Source organism: Bison bison, unplaced genomic scaffold (assembly GCF_000754665.1).
Source record: "Bison bison bison isolate TAMUID 2011002044 unplaced genomic scaffold, Bison_UMD1.0 scf7180017864223, whole genome shotgun sequence".
Lineage (NCBI taxonomy): Eukaryota > Metazoa > Chordata > Mammalia > Artiodactyla > Bovidae > Bison > Bison bison.
The window spans coordinates 1,626,733-1,648,200 of NW_011494795.1; the positions used below are offsets into that span (position 1 = coordinate 1,626,733).

Sequence of the window (21,468 nt, forward strand, 5' to 3'; positions counted from 1 at the left end):
GTGTGGCACAGCATCTCCAGGGACCCCGGTGTGAAGGGTTGGGGCGGGTGGAGCATTGCTTTCTCCCAGAGCAGTCAAGGATCTCTCTCTTTCATGGTTGTTTCCCAGGATTTGGGGCAGTACCTGCCAGAATCCTCAAGTTTGAGTCGTTCTGTTGTTTCCCCATGAAGTCAAGAGGGCCTATTTCAAGAAAGCCCTGTTTCTTATGGTTTAAGTAGATGTTCCCTTTAAGGGATAGCCGCGGGTTTGGTTCCAGACCAGCACAATAAAGCAAATCTTGCAGTAAAGCGAGTTGCATGAATTTTTTTGTTTCCCAGTTTATAGAAAAGTTACGTCTACCTTATACCGTAGTTTTTAAGTGTGGAGTAGCATTGCGTCTAAGAAACAGTGTACAAACCTTAATTTAAAAATACTTGTTTAAAAATGCCAAAATAACTAGAAGAGTAACATCAAAGGTCACCGATCAGAGATCATCATAACAGATACAGTAATAATGAGAAAGCTTGAAATATTGCAGGAATTACCAAAATGTGGCACAGAGACCTGAAGTAAGCAAATGCTTTTAGAAGGATGGCCCAGTAGACTTGCTCCATGCAGGGGTGCCGCAAACCTTCAGCTTGTGAAAAATACAGTATCTTCAGAGGGCAGTAAAATGTGGTGCCTGGGTTCACTGTTTTGGGGAGAAGGCCCCCTTTCCTCCTAAGACCAGAGGGATGCTTCCTTTGTTTTAAACCTCACGGACGTTTCTAGGCTTTTCCTTGCTTCTGTATCTGGGCTTTGTTTTCACAGAGTTCTTCTATCAGCCGGTTTTTCAGTTTGTTTTGAATTGAGAGAAACTTCTATAAATCTAATTTTTAAGATGTCAGTGGCCTGATATTTCAGAACTGCCCTGTGGCTTTCACTCATGCTAATTAAGCCATCTCCCAAATTTCAAATTTTAATATTTTCACTGTTGGATGAAAAGGGTGGTATTTCTCATCCAGTACCCTTCTTTTGGACACTTAATTAGACTGTTGTAGAGAAATAACAAGGGTAAGACGAAAAAAACAAAAAACAACCAACCCACATGAATCTTCTTAAACATCTGTTTTTGTTTTTTTCCCCAAGGTGTAAAAAGATGGTTCCAGCTTCAAAGAGATTCACTATACATAGATCTTCTAATGTTCTTACTCTTTCTCTGAAACGTTTTGCAAATTTTACTGGTGGAAAAATTGCTAAGGTGGGTAGATAATATTATTAACAACTGTTTATGCTGAGCCTTTCAAGGCTTAACTGTCCAGCAGCTACATGGAAGTTTTATTACCTGATTTTCTAAGTTCTTCCAGCACTTGTTAGTGGAATAAAATGTCAAAGAACTGAGCTCAAAGTTTGCTGTGTGTGTTTACAGAGTGTGTCTGTTTTCGTCTGTATCCCTTAGCTGACTAGACTTTCTGAAGGTCACACCTGGTGCTTATTATCCGCGTTTGGGCGTCATAGTTGGTGAAGGTGCTGAGTGGGTTCAGGGAACGCTTATGGCATTTCAAGTCCAAAGATTTCCCAGCCAGACCTTGCCATTCTTTGACCAGAGTTTGTTTGCTTGTTTATTCGTTTGTTTTCTGATTGGTAGTATACTGACCTTTCCCATTTTCTTCCCACTTTCTGAAACTGAAAGTGGTCAGAAATCCAGTAACATGCGGAAGAAATAACCTGCTCCTGAATTGTTAAAAATAAGCAATGACTTCAAGTCCAGACTTGTGATTGTTAACTGTCCGCTTTGATGGGTTTGGAGAACTCACATAGTCTGGATCCTTACTTGCGTAAAGAAAACAAATACAGGGGGATTGCACTACATACACGTAGAGTCAGGCGTCTCCGGGTTAGGTCTGTCTTCCAAAATGAGGCTGCGGTGTTGGGTCCCTGCTGGAGCACCACAAGGCGCCATGTGCCCTGAGCCTCCCGCCCTGCCCTGCGTGTATGGACGGGATGATCTGCACCTTCAGAGATGATGTTCCTTTTTTCTCTCTTCATACTTGTGTAGGATGTGAAATACCCTGAGTATCTTGATATTCGACCGTACATGTCTCAACCAAACGGAGAGCCGATCATTTATGTTTTGTATGCAGTCCTGGTACACACTGGTTTTAATTGCCATGCTGGCCATTACTTCTGCTACATAAAAGTAAGTTGTGTGGATTTTCTTAATTACTCTATTTACAGTACACTGTAAGATACCACTGGCATTCTTGGGAGGGAAGGGGGGCTTTTCCAGTTGACCTGTGGTAGCCCCTTTTTCTTATAGGTCTCTGGATTGAGGTTCCCCATGTACCTGATCAAATCTGATATCTCTTTTGTTGGCTGTCTTATAGGCTAGCAATGGCCTCTGGTACCAAATGAACGACTCCATCGTGTCTACCAGTGATATCAGATCGGTACTCAGCCAGCAAGCTTACGTCCTCTTTTATATCAGGTATTGTCAGGAAAGTGCACTTCCACCTTTTCTGTTAAGTCAGAAAGAATGCTTCACTTCATCAGCATGCTTAAATTCCATTGTTTGGTTAAACAGCATCTCGGTGGTGGGGAGAGTAAGGAAGGTATATTTGAGAGTGGGCCATGCATTTACTGTAGCTCTCAGCTCTGCGGCAGGTTAAAGAAATGCACAGAAGAAGGGACGGGAGAAGCCACAGAGGGCTTCTGCTGCTGGCAGCAAATCAGGTGGGCTGGCAGGCCGGGGAGGCAGTGAGCAGAGGCCCTGTAAGGGGACTCCTGAGTGCCCGGTGTGGTCATCTCTCAGCCCCGGGCACCAGCAGCCAGCCACGCCCCCGGCCAGGCCCGGGCCTGCCCCCGCCTGCTGCTGCGTGTTACTGATTCGATAATCCCTCCTGGAGATGTGGGGCCTTGGGGCAGTCCGTTGAGTGCTCCAAGGTATATCCATTGGTAGTAACTGGAAATTCAGAACATCCTCAAATTGCCAACAATAGCAGATCACATAAATGGTAGCGTGTGCATGTGACGAAATACAATGCAACTGTTAAAAGTGGTTTTTATGATGTTTTTTAAAATGCTATGAGAAAGTGCTCTATATATGGAGGAAAAGCAGTTTGAAATTTTACACGCTGATGTTGAGGAGATCAGTCCAGGCTAAAGCCTGGAGGAAAATCCACAAAATCTGGATAGCAGGTTCCTTGAAGGGGTGAGGGGAGGCAGAATGTCTTTGTTTCTTTCTGACTTTTCAGGATAGCACAGATCTCAGTGATATGTATTTAGAATTAGAAAAATGGAAAACAAAAGAAAAATAGCTTTAAAAAAATTACCCCCCCCCAAAAAAAAAAAAAACCTTTCAGCTAGAATACATAGATACCAGATCAGAATCCACAGTGGCCCTTTGTCTGCTGACCTGAGCTCCCAGTGCCAGCCTGGGCTGGGCCGGGACTCTGTGCACTTCCCCAGGTCGCGTCTCCTGTTGCCGAGGGTGGGGTGTGCGTGAGCTCTTTGGGGGGTGTCCCATGTTACCCTGAGCACTGTCACTCTCTGTCCCCAGGTCCCACGATGTGAAAAATGGAGGCGAACTTACTCATTCCGCCCACAGCCCCGGCCAGTCCTCGCCCCGCCCGGTCATCAGTCAGCGGGTTGTCAACAGCAAACAGGCAGCCTCGGGATTCATTGGCCCACAGCTCCCCTCGCACATGATGAAGGTAACCTCCCGAGCAGAGGGTCCAGCCCTCTACTCAGTGCTGCAGTGGTGGCCCTGACCTCGTCCACAGCTGAGTTTCGTATCCACGAAAATGGATTCAGGCCGTTTATTAGAAAATACTTCAAACGTAGGGGAAATCTCTGAGGACAAACAATGTGATCCAGAAGGAAGTAGGGGTGTGAGTCTGTCTAAACACTGGGGATTTGATCTCCCACCCTGGACTCCGTTCACTTCATGGAGTAAATATTGAGGGGTTCTCGATTCATGCTGGCCTCCAGGAACAGATGCTTGTACAGAAAGAACACTCGCGTTGCCTCCATTTAGCCCTTTCAGGGGTGTGATGTTTTCTGCCTGCTGTCTGGCTGGGCCCTATCACACCCCTGAGGGCTGCTCAGAGCGAGCAGAGGGTATACTGTCTGGTTCCTGTGACATCAGTGTCCTCAGTGGAGGCCTGGCTTTTGCTTGACGTAAATGTTGAGACTGCAGACGTGTTGACATAGCTTGTGCACACCGTGGAATAATCCTGCCACCTGTGCCATGGTGTCATAACAGCCTTTCAGTTTGACAGGGAGCCACAGCCTCAGTGCTGTAGGGAGCTGGCCAGGCAGCAGGTCCTGTGCTGGGCTCGGCCTGAGTGACGTGGGACAGGCCAACTGCAGAGCACCTGCCCTGTGTGGAAGGGTGGCTGCTGCTGCTGATTTGTCAGGAAATGTTTTTGCTTAACTATGAAGCCTTCCCTTGTAGCTCAGTTGGTACAGAATCTGCCTGCAGTACAGGAGACCTGGGTTCGATCCCTGGGTTGGGAAGATCCCCTGGAGAAGGAAATGGCAACCCACTCCAGTATCCTTGCCTGGAAAATCTCATGGACAGAGGAGCCTGGTGGGCTGCAGTCCGTGGGGTCTCAAAGAGTTGGGTACAAATGAGCGGCTAAGACTTCCAGTGTGAAGGTGAGTCACTCAGTCGTGTTTGACTCTTTGAGACCCCATGGGCTATACAGTCCATGGAATTCTCCAGGCCAGAATGCTGGAGTGGGTAGCCTTTCCCTTCTCCATAGGCTCTTCCCAACCCAGGTCTCCCACACTGTAAGCAGATGCTTTATCAGCTGAGCCATTATCCAGTGGTAAGTTAGCAACTAATTCAGATACTTAAGAAAACATTTTGAAGGCCAAACAAAGTTCCTCTGTGAGGCAGAATTCACCCGTGACCACCGGTGTGCAATTTCTGGGTTTTAGCAGCAAAAGCTGGGATGTTGAGCGAAATAACTACTTGAGTAAGGGTGGGAGGTCAAAGAGGCAGGGATGGCTAAGCGAGCGTGTCCGTCCACATGACTGTCGCCGCATTCCTGGGGCCCTGGGAAGTCCCCGGGGCTGGCCTCCTCCTGCCTGAACTGCCAGGGGCTCCCAGAACCACGAAGGAGAACCTGTGTGACGCCATGCCCAGGAGGACCTGCTGCTTTCTGCCAGAGCAGTTGTTCTCCGACAAAAGCCATTGTCCCTGTTTACCAGAAATGAACTCCCAGAAAACTGGGGCCTGTGAAAGGTCCGGGGCGGACAGGCCCGCGTGAGAGGGCGGTGTTGCTCATTCCTCGTAGAGAGAGAAAAGAGGGCCGGAGTGGGAAAGGCCCGCCGCCTGAGGTCTTGAGTCTGGTGGTTTCTGGAGCTCTCACCTGACTGTGGTCTGCTTGTCCCCAGAACCCCCCTCACCTGAACGGGACGGGACCACTGAAGGAGACACCGAGCAGCCCCATGTCAGGCCCCAGCGGGAACTCCAGTGTCAGCAGGACTGGTCCTGTGAGCGCCTCCCCGTCTGTTCAGAACTGGTCAGTTAACAGGCCCTCAGTTATTCCAGAACACCCCAAGAAACAGAAAATCACGATCAGTATTCACAACAAGTTACCTGTGCGCCAAGGTCAGTCTCAGTCTAACCTTCACAGCAATTCTTTGGAGCACCCCAACAAGCCCGCCCCCTCTTCTACCATTACCACTTCTTCTGCAATACAGTCTACCTCGAGTGCCCCCACGCCGCCCGCCTCTAGTAAGGTCCCAAAGCAGATGGCCCCGAGGGAGGCCTGCTCCAGGCCCATGATGAACGGCAGGCCCAGGCTGAGCGCTGGCGTGCTGGTCCCCTACGGCGCCGAGTCCTCCGAGGAGTCTGACGAGGAGGCCAAGGGCCTCGGCCAGGAGAACGGCCGCGGGCTGACCGAGAGCGCGTGCTCCCCTGCTCCGGACGCTGAAGACGGCGACGCCTCCCCGCACGAGCTCCAAGAACCTGTGGCTCTAAATGGTGCTACTGGTCTGGACAGCGACCCGACGGAAAACGGCCTGCCCTCGGACGGGGCCCCTTGCCCAGGCCAGCCCGCGCTGCACTCAGAACACCCCTTTCCCAAGGCAAACGGCCTCCCTGGGAAGGTGAGCGGCTGTGGGGTGGCAGGCAGGCGGGCTTCCCTTCTGGCCTCGTGTCCAGCGGGTCACATGGCTGGGTTACAGGAGGCAGAGGCGTGGCACTCACTGCTGAAAAACATCTTTTTTTTCTATCCTAGTTGATGCCTGCTCCTTTGCCACCTCTTCCAGAAGACAAAATCTTAGAGACCTTCAAACTCGGCAGCAAAGCCAAAGGCTCGGCAGAGGAGACTAGGTAAGACGGCTGTCCCAGGGCAGCAGGATGTGGGACCAGGGTGCATCCACTCGCAGAAGGCCTGGAATGAGCCTTCTTGAATAATCATCTGTAGAACTCGTTGATTTTCCTGGTGGGAAAGTCAGGTAAACAGTTATCGGGGCCTGTTAGTCCAGCGCCCACCTCCTCTCCCGCAGAGCCTCCCCTGCCGGGGCCTTGTCGGTACATGTCTGACCAGCCAGCACGTCCCACTCAGCGCCCCCAACAGGCGCCCGAGGGTGTGCAGAGGGGCTGGGCAGGGAGTCTTGCTCTGTTCAGGAGCAAAGGCTTTGTTATGCTCTCTCTAGAGCTCTGAGATTAAATTAAGGGTCAGTGTGGTGTGTCTCCATGCTTAAAAAACACACGTCAGTGTCTTGACCTTAGCGTACATAACGTGATGGGAGTAAAGGCAGGGCCGTGAGGCGGCGGCTGTGATCACCAGATGGACAGCCCGGGAGCTGGCACCTCATGTCAGTGCCGTGACGGCCTCCTGGAGGACAGCTCTCGGCCAAGGTGTGACTGTCTTTAGCTGGACACCTGGGGGTGTCTGTGAAGCAGCCAGTAACAGAGCTGAGGTTTTCTCCACATGGACCTCAGGCTGTGGGCGCCTGGCTTGTTCTGCAGAACTGCCTGCCTCAGCCCCTCCCTACTGGTGCTGTGGTCTCCCCCATCACAGGGACAACCCCCATGCACCCCATGTCAGAAGGGCCCTTGCGGGGGACATGCCCTCAGCAAGAATCCCAGTCAGGAATGTTCCCAGTCGAGCCTAAAAAGGGGGCAGCCTGAGCACTCAGTCCCTGGCACCACGGCTGTCCTCGTCTCTCCCCTCATCTGGTTCAGCTTGTCTTCAGATGGAACGTGCGTGAGCAGAACAGATGACCTGTGACGGTCACACCCCAGCCACGTGCGCCCCAGCCATGCGCACCCCAGCTGCACATGCGACCTTGAGCCTCTGTAGTGACCTCGCGTGTCTTCTCTCTCCCAGACCAAAAAGGGGGCCCGCTTTAGGGTTTTTCTTGTTTTCTGGCAGCTTTCCTTAACTTGAGGAGTCCGTCAAAAGCATAGCAGAATTCGTTTACTGCAGCAGTGATTCCTCAGTTTATTGGTAATTCAGGGAGCTCTTGGCTCTGTTGGGAGGTAACTACTCTGCCTCTGAGGCTCCAGGAAAATTTGGAGAAAAGGGATCCAGAGAAAAAGTAAGCGCCCTGTCATTATTTGACTTTTTTGATGGTCTGGACTTAGTTACTGAGAAGAATTAGAAAAATATTTGAAAACCAGAGGCACTTAGAATTGCAGAGTTATTAGTGAAAAATGAAGTAGGCTTGATAGAAATTTTTACATTTATGTACAATGAGAAAACTTGAAGTTTCCAAAAATGATAAGCCCAGTTTTAGGTTTCAGCCAGATACAGTAAAGCCATAAAATATTTAGTAAATAAATGAAGTGTTTGTCCCTGTAGCCCATTGACAAAAACCCAGAGAGCAAATGAGTAAATGACCCCTGTCCTTCTCTGTCTCTGCGGGGCTGCAGGACACCTGGCTCAGAGGAGAGGCCTCTGGAGCATCCGGAGGCGGAGCTGGAGGCTGGCCGCTCCCCTCCCGGCGATGCCCGGGACAACCTGGAGTCTGTCTCGAATCTCAGCAGCAAATTCAAGAAGGCTTCGCCGCCCTCGGACCCCAGCATCAAACCTACCAAAGAAGAAGTCTCTGAACGTGTTTCGGCAGAACCTGAGGAGGCTGTACCGAGTGCCAGCACCTTTTGTAACCCCGACAAGGGCGCCCTCGGGGACGATCAGCTTTTGGCACCCTGTGACCCTGGGAATTTAACAGACGATCAGAGCAAACCGTCCCCGGACGTGGGAGGGACGTTACCAGAGCGGCCCCAGGACCCGGTGGCTGCGGAAGCCGCAGGGAGGCTGAGCCCGGGTCCCTCTGTGCCTTCTGAGGGCGACCATGAGCCCGAGCCCTTGGGTCACAGCGGTCGGGACAGAGGCTCGGATGCGGAGGGTCCCTCTAAGAGCACGGGGGTGTCCACAGATGAGGCGCCTTCTGCGCAGCTAGACACGACCACAGAAAACCGTCCTGAGGGGCCCCCCGAGCGCAGCAGCAGTGAGAGAGGGGAAGACAGTAAGGCCGGGCAGAAGGCCCCGGAGCCGTGTCTGGTCCAGGAGAAGGTCAGCAGCCTGAGAAAGGTCGACCGAGGACATTACCGCAGCCGAAGGGACCGCTCGTCCAGTGGCGAGCATGCACGGGAGAGCCGGAGCAGGACCGAGGTGCAGCATCGGCGGAAGCGGCCCCACCGGGAGCACGAGCGGCCGCGGCCTGAGCGGCCCCGGCCGGAGCCCTGCGCCCTGGCCCCGCAGCCCCCCTGCCCCAGCTCCCTGGCCAGGTCAGGCCACCACCACTCCCGGAGCAGGGGCGCCCCTGACCAGGAGTGGGGCCGCTACCACCACGCCGAGGGCGAGCATGCCTGGACCCGGGAGAAGTACTACCCGGACAGGCTGCGCTGGGAGCGCTGCCGGTACCATCACGACAGGTCCCCCCTGTATCCCAGCCGGGAGCCCCGGGACTGGCGGCCTTTCCACGCCGAGCGAGAGTACGAGCGGGCCGGGCCCTATGGCGGCCGGCCTTACAAGGACCACTACAGAGGCCGCAAGGGCTACGAGCTGGTGGCCAAAGAGAGGGACCGGCACCGCTTCAGCAGCCCCCGGGCGGGCATGGCCCACGCGCCCCCTCCACACCCTGCCGCCAAGTACACCCACGACAGGCTCAGCTTTGGGGCTGAAGACGGCAGCTGCGACCTGGCCGCACGGTTTCACGAACATGACAACATTAAGTCACGGAAACGGAGATACGATAGCCTCGAGAATGAGAGTCACGTAGAAAAGAAAGCCTGGAGAAGCTTACAGAAGGACCCTGTAGAGGAGCCCAAAGTGAAGAAGCACAAAAAGTCGAAGAAGAAGAAGAAATCCAAAGACAAACACCGGGACCGAGACTCCAGGTGAGGGGCGGCTATGCGTGGGGGGTGCGCCCTCCACACCCAGCCTGGGGATGGGTGAGGGCTGTGTCGTGCGTAGCTTTCATCTCGGTGGGTTTGGGACTGCCCTGTTTTTATCGATTCCTTAGCTCTGTTTTAAGCTGTATCTTATTACGCGGTTTTATAAAACACCTAAAAACTTGGTCTTTCAAGATGTTGCTGCGTTCAGTTGGTGCTTTGTAACTGAGTACACGTGCAGCATTCGGGAGGTTAAAGCTTGGGATTCTCCGACTTCACGGTGGTGGTGGTGGTTAGTTGCTCAGTTGTGTCCGACTCTTTGCGACCCCATGGACTGCAGCACTCCAGGCTTCCCTGTCCTTCACCATCTCCCAGAGTGTGCTCAAGCCCATGTCCGTTGAGTCTGTGATGCCATCCAGCCATCTCATCCTCTGTCGTCTCCTCTTCCTCCTGCCCTCAATCTTTCCCAGCATCAGGGTCTTTTCCAATGAGTCTGCTCCTCACATCAGGTGGCCAAAGTATTGGAGCTACAGCTTTAGTATCAGTCTTTCCAAAGAATATTCAGGGTTGATTTTCTTTAGGATTGAGTGTTAACCTATTTATTCACAGATGTAGTTATAGTTCTATGTCTGTTGATAATCTCCAATAAACTGTCCAATGAGATTTCAAACTGAGTTTCCATTTCTCAGTTTGAAATCTCATTGGGAAGTTTGTTCTCGTATTTTTTAAAAGCTAAATTGGTCAGCAGTTTTCTGGAAAATGACTTCTCCGTGATGACAGGACTGAGCACAAACACAGTTACTATACACTGGTGTCTCTTAAGATCGAAACCCTGGGAAGAGATTACCAGAAGCCACAGGTGAAGAGTGGTTACTTGAAGGAAAAGGAAATCAAACCTCCTTCCTCTGTGTGCCTGACACACCCAGCAAAGATACTTTTTCCTTCAGCCACTAACTAGTTTCAGGATAAGTTGGTGGAGTCCTTTCTTCCTCTGGTGTTTTGGCCAGAGCTCTTCTCCCCAAAGTTGAAGGTTGCGGTGGGGACAGGTTGAAACTGGTGAGTTTATGACCCTGGACTTAAATTATTACAGTGAAAACCGCATGTTTAATTAGGAAAGAGTTTCACTTGTGTGTGTGTAGTGAAGGTCCACAGAACGGGGTGTGAGTCAGAGAGGACCAGTTCTCCTTGGGGCGGTTTGCTTTCCTGGTGGTCCTAGTCCTGGCTTTGTCTTCGACAGGCATCAGCAGGATTCAGACCTTTCCGTAGCGCACTCTGACGCTGACCTCCACAGACACAAGAAGAAGAAGAAGAAAAAGAAGAGACACTCGAGGAAATCAGAGGACTTTGGGCGAGATTCAGAACCGCGCTTGCCCAAGGCAGCCAGCTGTGAGACTGTGGACCATTTCCGGAAAGCCGAGGGCGCCTTCCCCCTCGCAGACGGCCTGCCGCTGGAGGGCGCGGCACCCTTCTGTGAGAAAACCAAACACTTCAGGATGGAGAGCCGGGAGGTCAGGTGTCGTCTGTCCCAGTGCGACCAGGGTAAGGCGGCGCGCTGGGAGAGCGGCAGTGGTGAGGGGCGCGCTGGGAGTGGTGGCCTCAGGCGCCCTTCCCTTGGGGAGGAGGCGGTCGCTCGGGGGAGGAGCCTCACAGGGCGGAGCAGCTGTCAGTCTCGCTGAGCCCCGCCTCACGTCCTCACCCGGCTCTCGCGAGGCCTCCGCGCGGCCCCTCGAGGCTGGTGGGAAAGCTGAGCGAGGTAGAGCCAGGAGCCTGTGCAGTGTGTGGCTCTGGGCGTCTGATTGGGGACAGAACTGTTCATACGCCATGTTTGACAGAAGTGTTGTGGTACCTCCTTTCTCTCCCGGGTCCTGAACCTCTGCCCATTGTGAGGAGACCCTGGAAGTCTGTCTGGTGACCGGTTCGCAGGCATCACGCCTCGGGCCCGGGTCTCGGGCACTGGCTCCCGGTGGGGTTCCCAGGTGACCGCAGGCTGCCGAGCGCTGGGATTCTTGTCTGCCCTGCAGGGCTTGGCCCACTTGTAACTTCCTAGTCTCTCCTGCTCTGACCGCTCTGGAGGCAGCCCTTGTGGCTTTCTCAGGTGTTCCCCTGACCTTCGACCCTAGAAGGAGTGCTGAGCCTTGCAGGGGGCCGGGCGGAGGGCGGGGCGCCGCCTTCACGTGGCCTGCCGGTTGGGAAGGATTGGACGTTTTTAAATGGTTGCTGCTGCTGCTAAGTCACTTCAGTCGTGTCCGACTCTGTGCGACCCCATAGACGGCCGCCCACCAGGCTCCGCCGTCCCTGGGATTCTCCAGACAAGAACACTGGAGTGGGTTGCCATTTCCTTCTCCAATGCGTGGAAGTGAAAAGTGAAAGTGAAGTCGCTCAGTCGTGTCCGACATTTCACGACACCATGGACTGCAGCCCACCAGGCTCCTCTGCCCATGGGATTTTCCAGTCAAGAGTACTGGAGTGGGGTGCCATTGCCTTCTCCTTTAAATGGTTGGAAGAGTCCAAAGAAGACTTTCATTTCACATGAAAATTTTGTGAAATTGATGTGTCAGTAAAGCTGCGCTGCAGCCCAGGCCCCGTCCGTGGCCCTGCGGAGCTGGCGGAGCCCGGCCTGGGCCTTCCATGCTTACCCCCCACCCACCCCGACCCCCGAGGTGCCCCCTTGTGACCCTGCCTGCTGTCCGGGAGCCCCAGAGGCCATGGGTTCTCTACCGTGTCCTGGACCCAGGGAGGAGTCATGCTGGTTCGGGGAGGACCCCTCCAATGGCCCACAGTCACGTGATGGTTGGTGGAGGAGGGACAGATGGCCGCACAGCGCACTGGCGTTTGGGAGAAGCAGAGATCATGAGAGGTGGGGTGTTTGGGGAGGGGTGGATGCCGGGGGTGCTTGGAGCAAATGAGAAGACTCGTGGGGCCGTTAGGAAAGGGAAGCTATGTGTCCTTTGCTCTGTTTGTTAAGATGGCAACAGTGTGCATTTCCACCTTGGTTTCCACAAACATTTCCGCAGTGTGGGGCAGGGGCTGGGTGAGATGAGTCCCTTCTGACTGCGTGGGGTGAAGTGGTCCGGGCAGGTCCTCGGGAATTCTGCCTGTCTGCCTGAATCTTCCCCTTCAGGCTGCAGGTCTGTGGTGAGGAACACAGCCAGAGGCCGCCAGCCCACCATGGGCGTGGCTCACCCACAGAGCTGGCTCAGGGGACAGTAGGTGGCACGCGAAGCCCAGTAGTGGACATGTGGTGGCCCACATGCAGGTCTCCAGGGGCTGCAGGCGGGGGGACCCTTTCCTGTCTTCGATCTGATGGCATCTGATGACGCTTGGACGCCCATACTGTCCTGACCTCCCGGCAAGGGCCACCCCCGAGGGCCCAGGCCCAGCACCGCTGTCAGCTTTCAGAGGACGGACCTCTTTGCCTGCCTGCCTGTGCTGGCGCCTTGACCACTCTCCTTTCCTCCAGACTCCTGTTCTGTGGCATCATCAAGTTCTGGAGGTCTTTGACCCAACGTTGAAATGCTGATTGGTTTGCTGGGATCAGATTGGGCTGTTCCCACGGGGACGTGGCCCTCAAGTCACCATGTAAAAGCGTTTTCAGTGAAACCCTTGGAAGCACAGCTCGTGTAGGACTGACTTCAGGCAACAAACCTGTTTGAGAACTGCTTCTAAGTTAATGATGTGATACGCACAGAGCACAGGCACTAAAATTTTTGCAAAAACATTATTAAAATGTTTCCTAACCTTTGCTTTCTAGGTGATTGAAAACTTGGCCTCAAAACAAAAACTTCACTAGTTATGGTGAGCTCTTTTCCTCTCTGCATGTTTGTCCTGACCGTCTGTGGAGCCGCTGAGGGGCCTGAGGAGGGAGCTTGGGGCTGCAGGGGAGCAGGTGGGGAGTCAGCCCTTGAGGGGGGTGAGGTTCAGGCCCTTAGACACGTTCTCCCTCGCTGTAGAAAACGAGGGCAGGTCAGAAGCTTAAGTCATTTGAAAGATGGAGAAGTAATTTCTTCACACAGCCCTACCTGAGGGCCTGAGGGAGGGGGCCCTTCCCAAGACCCCTGTCCTTGAGCTTTGGGTGCCCCGCTCCTCCCCACCCTGCACTTGTTTCAGACAGTAAGGGCTTGGCTTGATCTGAATGAGGTTTGGGTGCTTTTTTACAGCAAATCAAAGCCTCTAGCCTCATCTCCAGGCCTGGTGCTCAGTGGCCCCGGTGGGGGTGGGGGTGGGGAGTGGTCATGGGGAATGGGGAGGGACTTTCGTCCAAATGTGTGACTTCTCAGCGAGGTGAGGCTTGAGTGAACTGTCTACAGAGGACCACCGTGCGGTCAGTGAACACTTAGCGAGTCCTCAAGGGGAAAGCCCTGAGGCCCGTTAAGGAATTCGCAGACTTTCTTCCTAGGGCTGCGTCTCCGAGTGCCCAGCAGAGGGCGCCCTCCCCGCTGGCCTCCCAGCTACTGCCTGCAGGGAGGCCAGGGGGCTTTCCTAGAGACTTGGGGCACCTGCAAAGGGGCGGGAGGACGTGAATGAAGAGACAGCCCACCTGGGCTCACCAGGCCCTGGGTTCCACTTCCTGCCTCTGGACCACTGACGCGGCTGCCTCTTGTCTTTCAGATTCACCGTGTTCAACAGAAGCCATCCCCAACCCAGCTTAAATTATAAATAGAGAAAATAACTTTGTTCAAATCTGCGTGGTGCTTCTTTAGTAAATACTGTACAGATTTTACCATGGAGGACTTTTTTTTTTAGTTTTTACCTTTTCTTAATTACCCTTATTCCAAACGGATGAACACTTTCTACAACTGCTGACCATTGTAAAATACTGTGTATATAAATCACATTGAAAATAACGCCCTGGACTAGAACATCTCAAATGCTGCTTAATCACAGACTCAGGTTGACCACTCGTATTCCATGCAATGCTCCTCCAAGGTAGACATCCGGTGCAAGGCCAACCGGGAAACCGTGGGATTATTAAAAGTACAAACTGACAGTGTGTATATTTAATTTAAAGACGTATTTAAAGATTCACAAGCTCTCGACCAGACTTTTGAGAGCAGCCTGTTTTCTGTAATGTCTGATACTAGAAACTAATTTGCTTCATATTTTAGTTGTATTCAAGATTTGAAGATGTATTTTATAGACAAGTTCTGTTTTTGAACTTTGTGGAACTATTCCAATCAATTTACCAGTTATGATGAGTATTTACATTATGAATGTATAATCCAAACATTATTTGTAAGGCCTACAGTATGTTTTTATTACATAACACTTTTTTATACAGTGTCTCGTCTTGACTATGATATTGGAGTCTGAGTTGTCAGCTTGGTCCCTTAAAGTTTCTAGTTACAGACAAAATCATACTGTGATTTTATTTTTAATATGGATATGCTATCAAACTGTGATACACTTATAATTCACTGGTCCTGCATCAGGAGACGGAGTGGGGAAAACTGTATTTAATACAGTTTGTATCTGAATAATCTGTATGGTTTATACAGTTTGTGTTGTTCAGAGATGTCTAAAGTTTGATCTTTGTTTTTTTAAAGATTAAAAAAGCACTTGCCCCACTGTAAATATACAGCATGTAAAATTTATATAGTATATAAATGGCAGCAAATTAAACCTTTTGTGTCTTATTTTTTTACTGCTGTTTCCGCATGTGCTTGCAGCCACTTCTCACAGACTTCTTTGTCTGCATTTACTTTCTTAAAAACTTCTAAAGCTCCAGCCATGGGCTCTCAGCCCCGCTGGTGAGAGAGAGTCCAGCGTGGGCTGCTTCACCCAACAATCCCCCCGTTTTAAAGAACCCAGCTGTAAGCAATCTTATTTTAACAATGTGTTTTTATTTAATGAACACAGTATTTGTCATTTGACAGCCATACACTCTCCAGGCTTACCATTCACTTTACAACAAAATTATCAATAGATAAAGGATATTTCTTCATGCACATTGTAGGAGTATATACATTGTAACAAACACTCCAGAAGTCAACATATATGTACATTATTTACATATTAACTATTTACCGTAAATAGAAATGTTTTCTAAGAAAAAATAAAACAAGAAATCACAATGTGTGGTTTCTGGTCTACAACAGACCTAACTTCTCAGCAAAGCACATCTATGTAGATATATGCATTTTAGCTTGAAAAATATGCATTGCTTTATATGCAGCATTAAATGCTGCTTCATCTATACATAGCTCCTATTTGGACTTCGTTTGGTACCACGTTAAACTGCTCAAGGATGCTGTGATCCTGAGGACACCTGCCTGTCTGGGCCCAGGGTTGTCCACTTAAACCCCCATGTCAATGGGGGCGAGTGGGGCTGCGGAAGCCATGCCTCCCACCCAGCAGACCTTCCCTGCCTCCAGCCCTCTGTCGCTGGAGGGAAGCTCTTTGGCCAGAGTTGGGACAAGGCGAGTAATTCAAGCACTGAGTGCAGACGGGAGGGTGGCAGGGGGGCGAACAGGATCACACTGAGATCCAGGTAACCAGGCCCGCCAGCCACAACCTGTCCCCGCACAGCCCTGACCCAGCGGGGCTTCTGGACCAGGCCATCTGAGGGCTTAGTGGGGGAGGACACCTTAAGCCTGTCAGGTTAATACTGTCACGACAAAACCTGGAATTCCATGACTTCACGTAACACTTCTAGGGCAAGGGACAGATCCTGAGCACCACGGCCTTCTGCATCATCCCAGGCAAACAGCCGTCCGGTGAGGCTCCTTCACAAGTGGTCAGAGAAAATTTCTTACAGAAGTTTCCTGCTCACTTCTCTCAACCCCACCCTGATGCAAACCCAAAAGACAAAGTTCTGATCCCCAGGGTCCTACCTGGATCAAACAAAGGAGAGAGAGATCGGTTGTCCCACGCGTAATACTGATGGAGCTGGCACCCCAGGCAGCCCAGGAGCGTGGCTGGCCCGAGGGGAGGGCGCTGCCGGTTGTCGCCAGCAGTGTTTGGCCGGGTGGGGGGGCAGCGTCTCTTCGTGGAAGACTTGAGCCAGAGTTGCATATGTGCCGGTCAGTTTTCAGGAATGCTGACGTGCCTTTCTCAGAACTAGAGGTTTGAATCTGAGGTATCGGTACAGTAGCAAAGCCTAAATGCTTGGGAATGAACCAAAACAGTCAGTTTGATGCCTGGTGGAGGGTCCTGGGCGTGGCCCCCTTTGCAGTCTAGTGTGACTTTAAGCTGCACGAGGCTGGGAGCCAACAGCCATTCCGTCTCAGCATCGAGGCAACTCCCAGGAAACGTTTTCTCTGTTTCACCTCTCCATGCATAGGCTGAGGTGGTCTTTCTTGAACTTGGCCTTTGCACAGGAGAGGTGATGACCTCTCAGGCGTACAGACTGAACAAGGTGGGTGTCTTCGCAGTAGGGCAGGGAAAGAGGTCCCCCAGGGAAGGGACCCTCCACCGAAACAGCCCATGTGGGCGAGGGGGTCCTACATATAATGTGCGGGGGTCCTGGTGGTGGAATGAAACTTAAAAGGCATGTCACTGGCCCGGCCCTGAATGCCCCACCTGTGCACCCTTGGGCCATCTCTGTGGCATGATGGGCCCAGCTCCTCACTGCACGCTTGAGCACCTCTCCTTCAGCCAGCGGCACCTGACAACCTCCTGGTCAGGGATCTTCTCCAGTCTGACCACCAGTGCATATTTGGGGTTTTAAACTATTTACAGAAAAGCCTAAGTGCTATACACCTTCATCCCCCAGCCTGCTCTTCCCCTTCCTGTAATAGATCAAATCTCTCAAAACACAGCGGAAGATTCTCTCTTGTTCCTTATATGTCTACACATTACATTAACATATCTGATCATTATAAGTATTCGTTTGGCCAACAGGCCTTAAGTAGTGAAGACAGGGGTCGCAGCTGGCCTGAACCATGTGTCTGGTTGGACCACGTGACACTGCTGTTTGTGGGTATCAGAAACGGGTCAAATGTGAGCAGTTTCATGTGGTTCAATACATACACTGTCCGTCCTGGGATTCAGCAGTTACAGGATAAACACCCCAAACCAAAATTTATGATTTGTGTCTTTAGAAAAGTTATCTGTGGGGCCACGAAGACTGAGCTGGATGACTCACAAGACTGGACCCCTGGAACCCTACCCTGCCCAGTGCGTGTCCTCAAGGACACGGGCGTCTCCCTCCACCAGGGGGCGCCCTCGGGTTCCCCTTGAGCACGGCACCCAACTCCCCAGTTGCTGCATATGTGTGTATATGTAACTTGTTCTCAGTGCACAGTATATACGTGTGTCCAGAAGTTAAATTTATAGCTGCCATTCTAAAAATACTACTGTTAGAAAGTATCTTTCATTATAATTTCAGAATATAAAAAGGCGTATAAAAGCTATAATCCTATATATCTGAGAAAAAAACTCAATAAAAAAGTGGTAGCTTTTCCTTTCCTGTTATGACACAAAACAGCGGCTTCCAGAACGGCCAACACCGCCACTGCCACCAAGGAGCACGTGGGGCCCCTTGTCTGCCCGCGGATATTCAAGGCTGGACCACCAGGCACAGCTGCAGGCCGGGACTTCGAGAAGGATGTCCTCGGAGCCGGGAGGGCGGCGGGGGGAAGGGGTGACGTGAGGCCTCTTGAGATCAGCAGGGGCTGCTGTCCCGGCAGAGACAGGGCAGGCCGTCGGGGTGGTCCAGGGTGTCGCGGGGAGCCCCCAGTCACTCTGCTGTGGGGTTTCAGTTTACTTTTACCTGCTGCTCAGACCAGGAAAGCTCTATTTCTTATTGGCAATCCTCCTTTTCCTCGTGGCCAACATATCATAGAAAGGATCCCTGCTGATACTCGCTCTGGGAGATAGGGTTAAAAAAACTGGGTTAGGATGGGAGGGGCAGTCCTACACACAAGGCCCCGTCAAGAGCGCCCCTCGCTCCAGGCCCCGCCCCTCTGGCACAACAGCCCCACCCACCACGCAGGCCCCGCCCCTCTGACAGCCCCAGCTCGGGCCTTACCTTACGCCCACAGACTAGAGTCCGCCCCTCCTGGCTTACCAAGCGCACAAAGCCCGCCCCCTGACACGCCCCACAGCCCAGGCCCCGCCCCGGTGGGCCCGGGCGCACCTGATGGACTTCATCCACTCCTCCTTCTCCTCCGGGCTGGGCGCCGAGATGCGGTATACCACGTGGTTGCCCTCCACTACCCGGCCGTCCGCCTCTGTCTTACAGGCTTTGATGACCTGCCCTTTGTGGCTGGGGTTGTACAGCTCGAAACAGTTCTGGTGGAGACAGATAGGGCTGTCACCAGGCGCTGGGGGAGCGGGAGGGAAGGACGGGTGGCAGGGAAGCCAGCTTACGGGTTTCCGTGGGTCCTCCACCTCCCTGATGCTCAGGTTCTCCAGCGGGATGATCCCCCGGGGCTCCTTATCCTGCGGGACAAAGCGCTCAGCCAGCCTCCCCCACACCCGCCGAGGTCCCGCGACCTGGAGGACCCCCAGCCCTGCGCTTACCGTCGTGTATTCAAAGTAATAGAGGCAGTTGTCGGTGAGGATGAACCAGCGCCGCTTCCAGGTCTTCACGCGCCCCCCTAAGAGCAGAGGGACCCCGTGAGTCTGGGCAGAGCAAGCCCTACATGAGCTACTGTGCTTTTCAGAAATGCCACTGGGGCTGAGCTGGGTTTTACACTTCCTCCTTCGTGAAAACGTTTCATATTCTGCCCCATGTCCTGGCCACAGTGCGCGGCCTGGCCCGCCTGTGGCTGCCGGGGGGCCCACATGCACCCCCGCCCGCCTGCCGGGCACCCAGATGACCCGAGTGTTTCCCAAGTCTGCTTCCTGGAAGAGTTAGTCGTGATGAATGGCCTTAATTTCCCCACATGGAAATGACAACAGGATGAAGTCAGCGCCGCTGCCGGTCTGTCCAGGACTTAATCCCGTTACGTCAGGGCCGTCATCGCATTACTGAGGACTTGGGGCGGCCCTGGGATCCATCAAAATCGATTATGGCCTCGGCCCAGGGAATTATTAGATTGAATTAATCTCTTAACAAGATCTGGGACACACATGCATGCATACACACACACACATACACACACACACACACAGAGCTCATCTGCACCTACTCTCCTTAAACTACAGAAGAGAAAATCTTTTACTCTCAAATATTCAGTAGAAACCCACTGGCTTCCACTTCTATTTCTAGTCTCTGCTTCCGACATGAAGTTTAAGAACAAAAGTTGAAAGAGAGAACATGCGCCTGGTGACAGATGGCTGCGATCCACCGGCACGAGGTGAGCAGCGGCTGCCCCGCCCCCTGCTTCTCCGGGTGCAGACAGGTGAGACCCTTGTGGCTGAGGGTCACGGACCTGGTCCCTGAGATTGAGGAGCCAAGACGGGGACATGAAGGCTGTCCGGAAATCAAGGCACAGGGGCTGACATTTGGGGAGACCTGGGGGTAGGAGACACTCGGACACCCGGCTGCAGGGAGGGAGCCCCGCCTGCGGTTTCAGTGCCACTGAGGGGTCCTCAGAGACTGGGACCCTCACCCTTGGGTCACTGACGAGACGTCTGTCCTCATGATGGCCACATGCTGCTGGGCAGGCAGGGCAGGTATGTGGGGCGGCAGCCTCAGTCATGCTGTGAAGAGGGTCCCCAGATTCCCCCGCTCCCCTAATCTCACTTTCCATCCCCGTCAGAAACATCTGTCCAAATTCCACTGTCCTTGGGGGCCCTCAGACCCTGAGGCCCCTTCATGCCTCCAACCCCCAAGGCCTCCATTCCCTCGAGGTGTGTCTCGAACCATGGGCAGGGCTCTCTGTTCTCCTGGAAGGCCTCTGACTCTTCTGCACCTAGACTCCTGCCCTGCTACACCCAACTTCAGCGGCACGTCTGGAGGAGCCCAAGCCCTGGTCCAGGTCTTGCGACCAGGGGAGCCTCTTGCGCCGGGGGCAGTGGGCATTGAGACAGAGGTGTGTGGTCAGGTGGACCCCTGAGCCTGGCCCAGCCCCAAGCCCCCTTTCAGGGTGGCGGCGGTGACACGCTTGGTCTCTGAGCTCCAGCAGGTTTTGCTGCGGGAGACGGACCAGCTCTGCTCAAGCGTGTGTTTGTGGCTGGGCTTCAGGACAAGGGGACACACACACATACACACCCCTGCAGGAAGGAGCCTGGCTGCTCCTGACTAGAATGGATAGAAGCAGCCCTTTTCTCTTGGTAAACGCCTGCTGCCTGCATGGTTGTTAGCAGACACGGGCTCTCGTGCATACCACGCAAGCCTGTTCTCCACGCCAGCTCTGTGCCAACCACACTCCTGTGTTAACACATCTGACTCACTCTCAAAACACAGTGACTACACAGTATTTACAGGACCATCATTAAGCACCACCACCAGGCTCTCTGCTCTGGCGGGGCACCCTGGCCTCCTGAAAGCACGGTCTCCTCTAAGATTAACTTACGACAACCAACCCCCAAGCAAGGTCACGCTAGGACCTCCGGTTCCTAACTTAGCATATGCATGGCCACAGTGCTGGCTTCTCTGCCTGTGTGTGTAGGCTGTTCAGGGGCCCAGGGCTGTGTCCTCAGTAAGTACAGGTGTGCACCCGGGCCCAGCCTAACACTGCCTCAGCACCCGCCTCCTGGGTCCCTAGGGGACCGACACCCAGGGACCCTTCGCGGGGTCAGAACCGTAGGCAGGAGTCTGGTGCGCTGACTGGCCGGCCGTGTGCTGGACACCCCGGGGACGCTAACAGCTCTGAGAGCAGAACAGCCCCAGGGGCTGAGGCTCCGGGCTGCAGGTGCGACCTGTGCCATCACCAGCTCTGTGGCCCTCAGTCTTAGGTCTGAGGACACAGCGGGGGCTGCGGGAATGGGGGAGTAGCAGGCCCCGGGACCCTGGGACACCCCTGGGCACCAGCCGGCCCTGTGCCTGTTGGTGCTCTGCCGCAACGCTGTGGTCCGGTTATCTGCTCAACCAGATGACAGGATGGAACACAAGCCCTGGTGTCAGACATCTAGTTCAGTCTTTAGAGTCACCCAGCTGGCACTGGGGGCGCCCTGGCTGCCAGGCAGGCCTGTGCTGTCACCATCCTGGGGGGGCACTTGCTGGCAACAGAGAACAGGAAGGGCCCAAGTGCAGCTGCTGCTCTTCTGGGCACCTTCCTCATGCCCTCATCCCAGCCCCACAGGCTGGAAGGGATCTCAAAGCC

At 53.2% G+C, this 21,468-nt stretch overlaps 2 protein-coding genes across 2 annotated transcripts in view; one reads left to right on the forward strand and one right to left on the reverse strand.

The window, feature by feature from the left end:
• USP42 (ubiquitin specific peptidase 42) overlaps nt 1–15,050 on the forward strand; it is a 39,974-nt gene extending 24,924 nt beyond the window's left edge. The window contains exons 8-17 of the mRNA XM_010845758.1: nt 1,108–1,219; nt 2,018–2,158; nt 2,346–2,446; nt 3,518–3,671; nt 5,362–6,078; nt 6,210–6,304; nt 7,853–9,322; nt 10,554–10,855; nt 13,068–13,111; nt 13,925–15,050. Coding sequence (XP_010844060.1) covers nt 1,108–1,219; nt 2,018–2,158; nt 2,346–2,446; nt 3,518–3,671; nt 5,362–6,078; nt 6,210–6,304; nt 7,853–9,322; nt 10,554–10,855; nt 13,068–13,075 — 3,100 coding nt within the window. The 3' untranslated portion in view covers nt 13,076–13,111; nt 13,925–15,050. The remainder of the gene's footprint in view (nt 1–1,107; nt 1,220–2,017; nt 2,159–2,345; nt 2,447–3,517; nt 3,672–5,361; nt 6,079–6,209; nt 6,305–7,852; nt 9,323–10,553; nt 10,856–13,067; nt 13,112–13,924) is intronic.
• An 86-nt stretch (nt 15,051–15,136) lies between these two features.
• Nucleotides 15,137–21,468, reverse strand: part of CYTH3 (cytohesin 3) — a 57,137-nt gene continuing 50,805 nt past the window's right edge. Inside the window, exons 9-13 of the mRNA XM_010845780.1 lie at nt 20,948–21,225; nt 18,779–19,102; nt 18,626–18,697; nt 18,393–18,547; nt 15,137–18,122 (exon numbers count right to left, since the gene is read on the reverse strand). Of these exons, the coding sequence (XP_010844082.1) occupies nt 18,050–18,122; nt 18,393–18,547; nt 18,626–18,697; nt 18,779–19,102; nt 20,948–21,225 (902 nt within the window). The 3' untranslated portion in view covers nt 15,137–18,049. The remainder of the gene's footprint in view (nt 18,123–18,392; nt 18,548–18,625; nt 18,698–18,778; nt 19,103–20,947; nt 21,226–21,468) is intronic.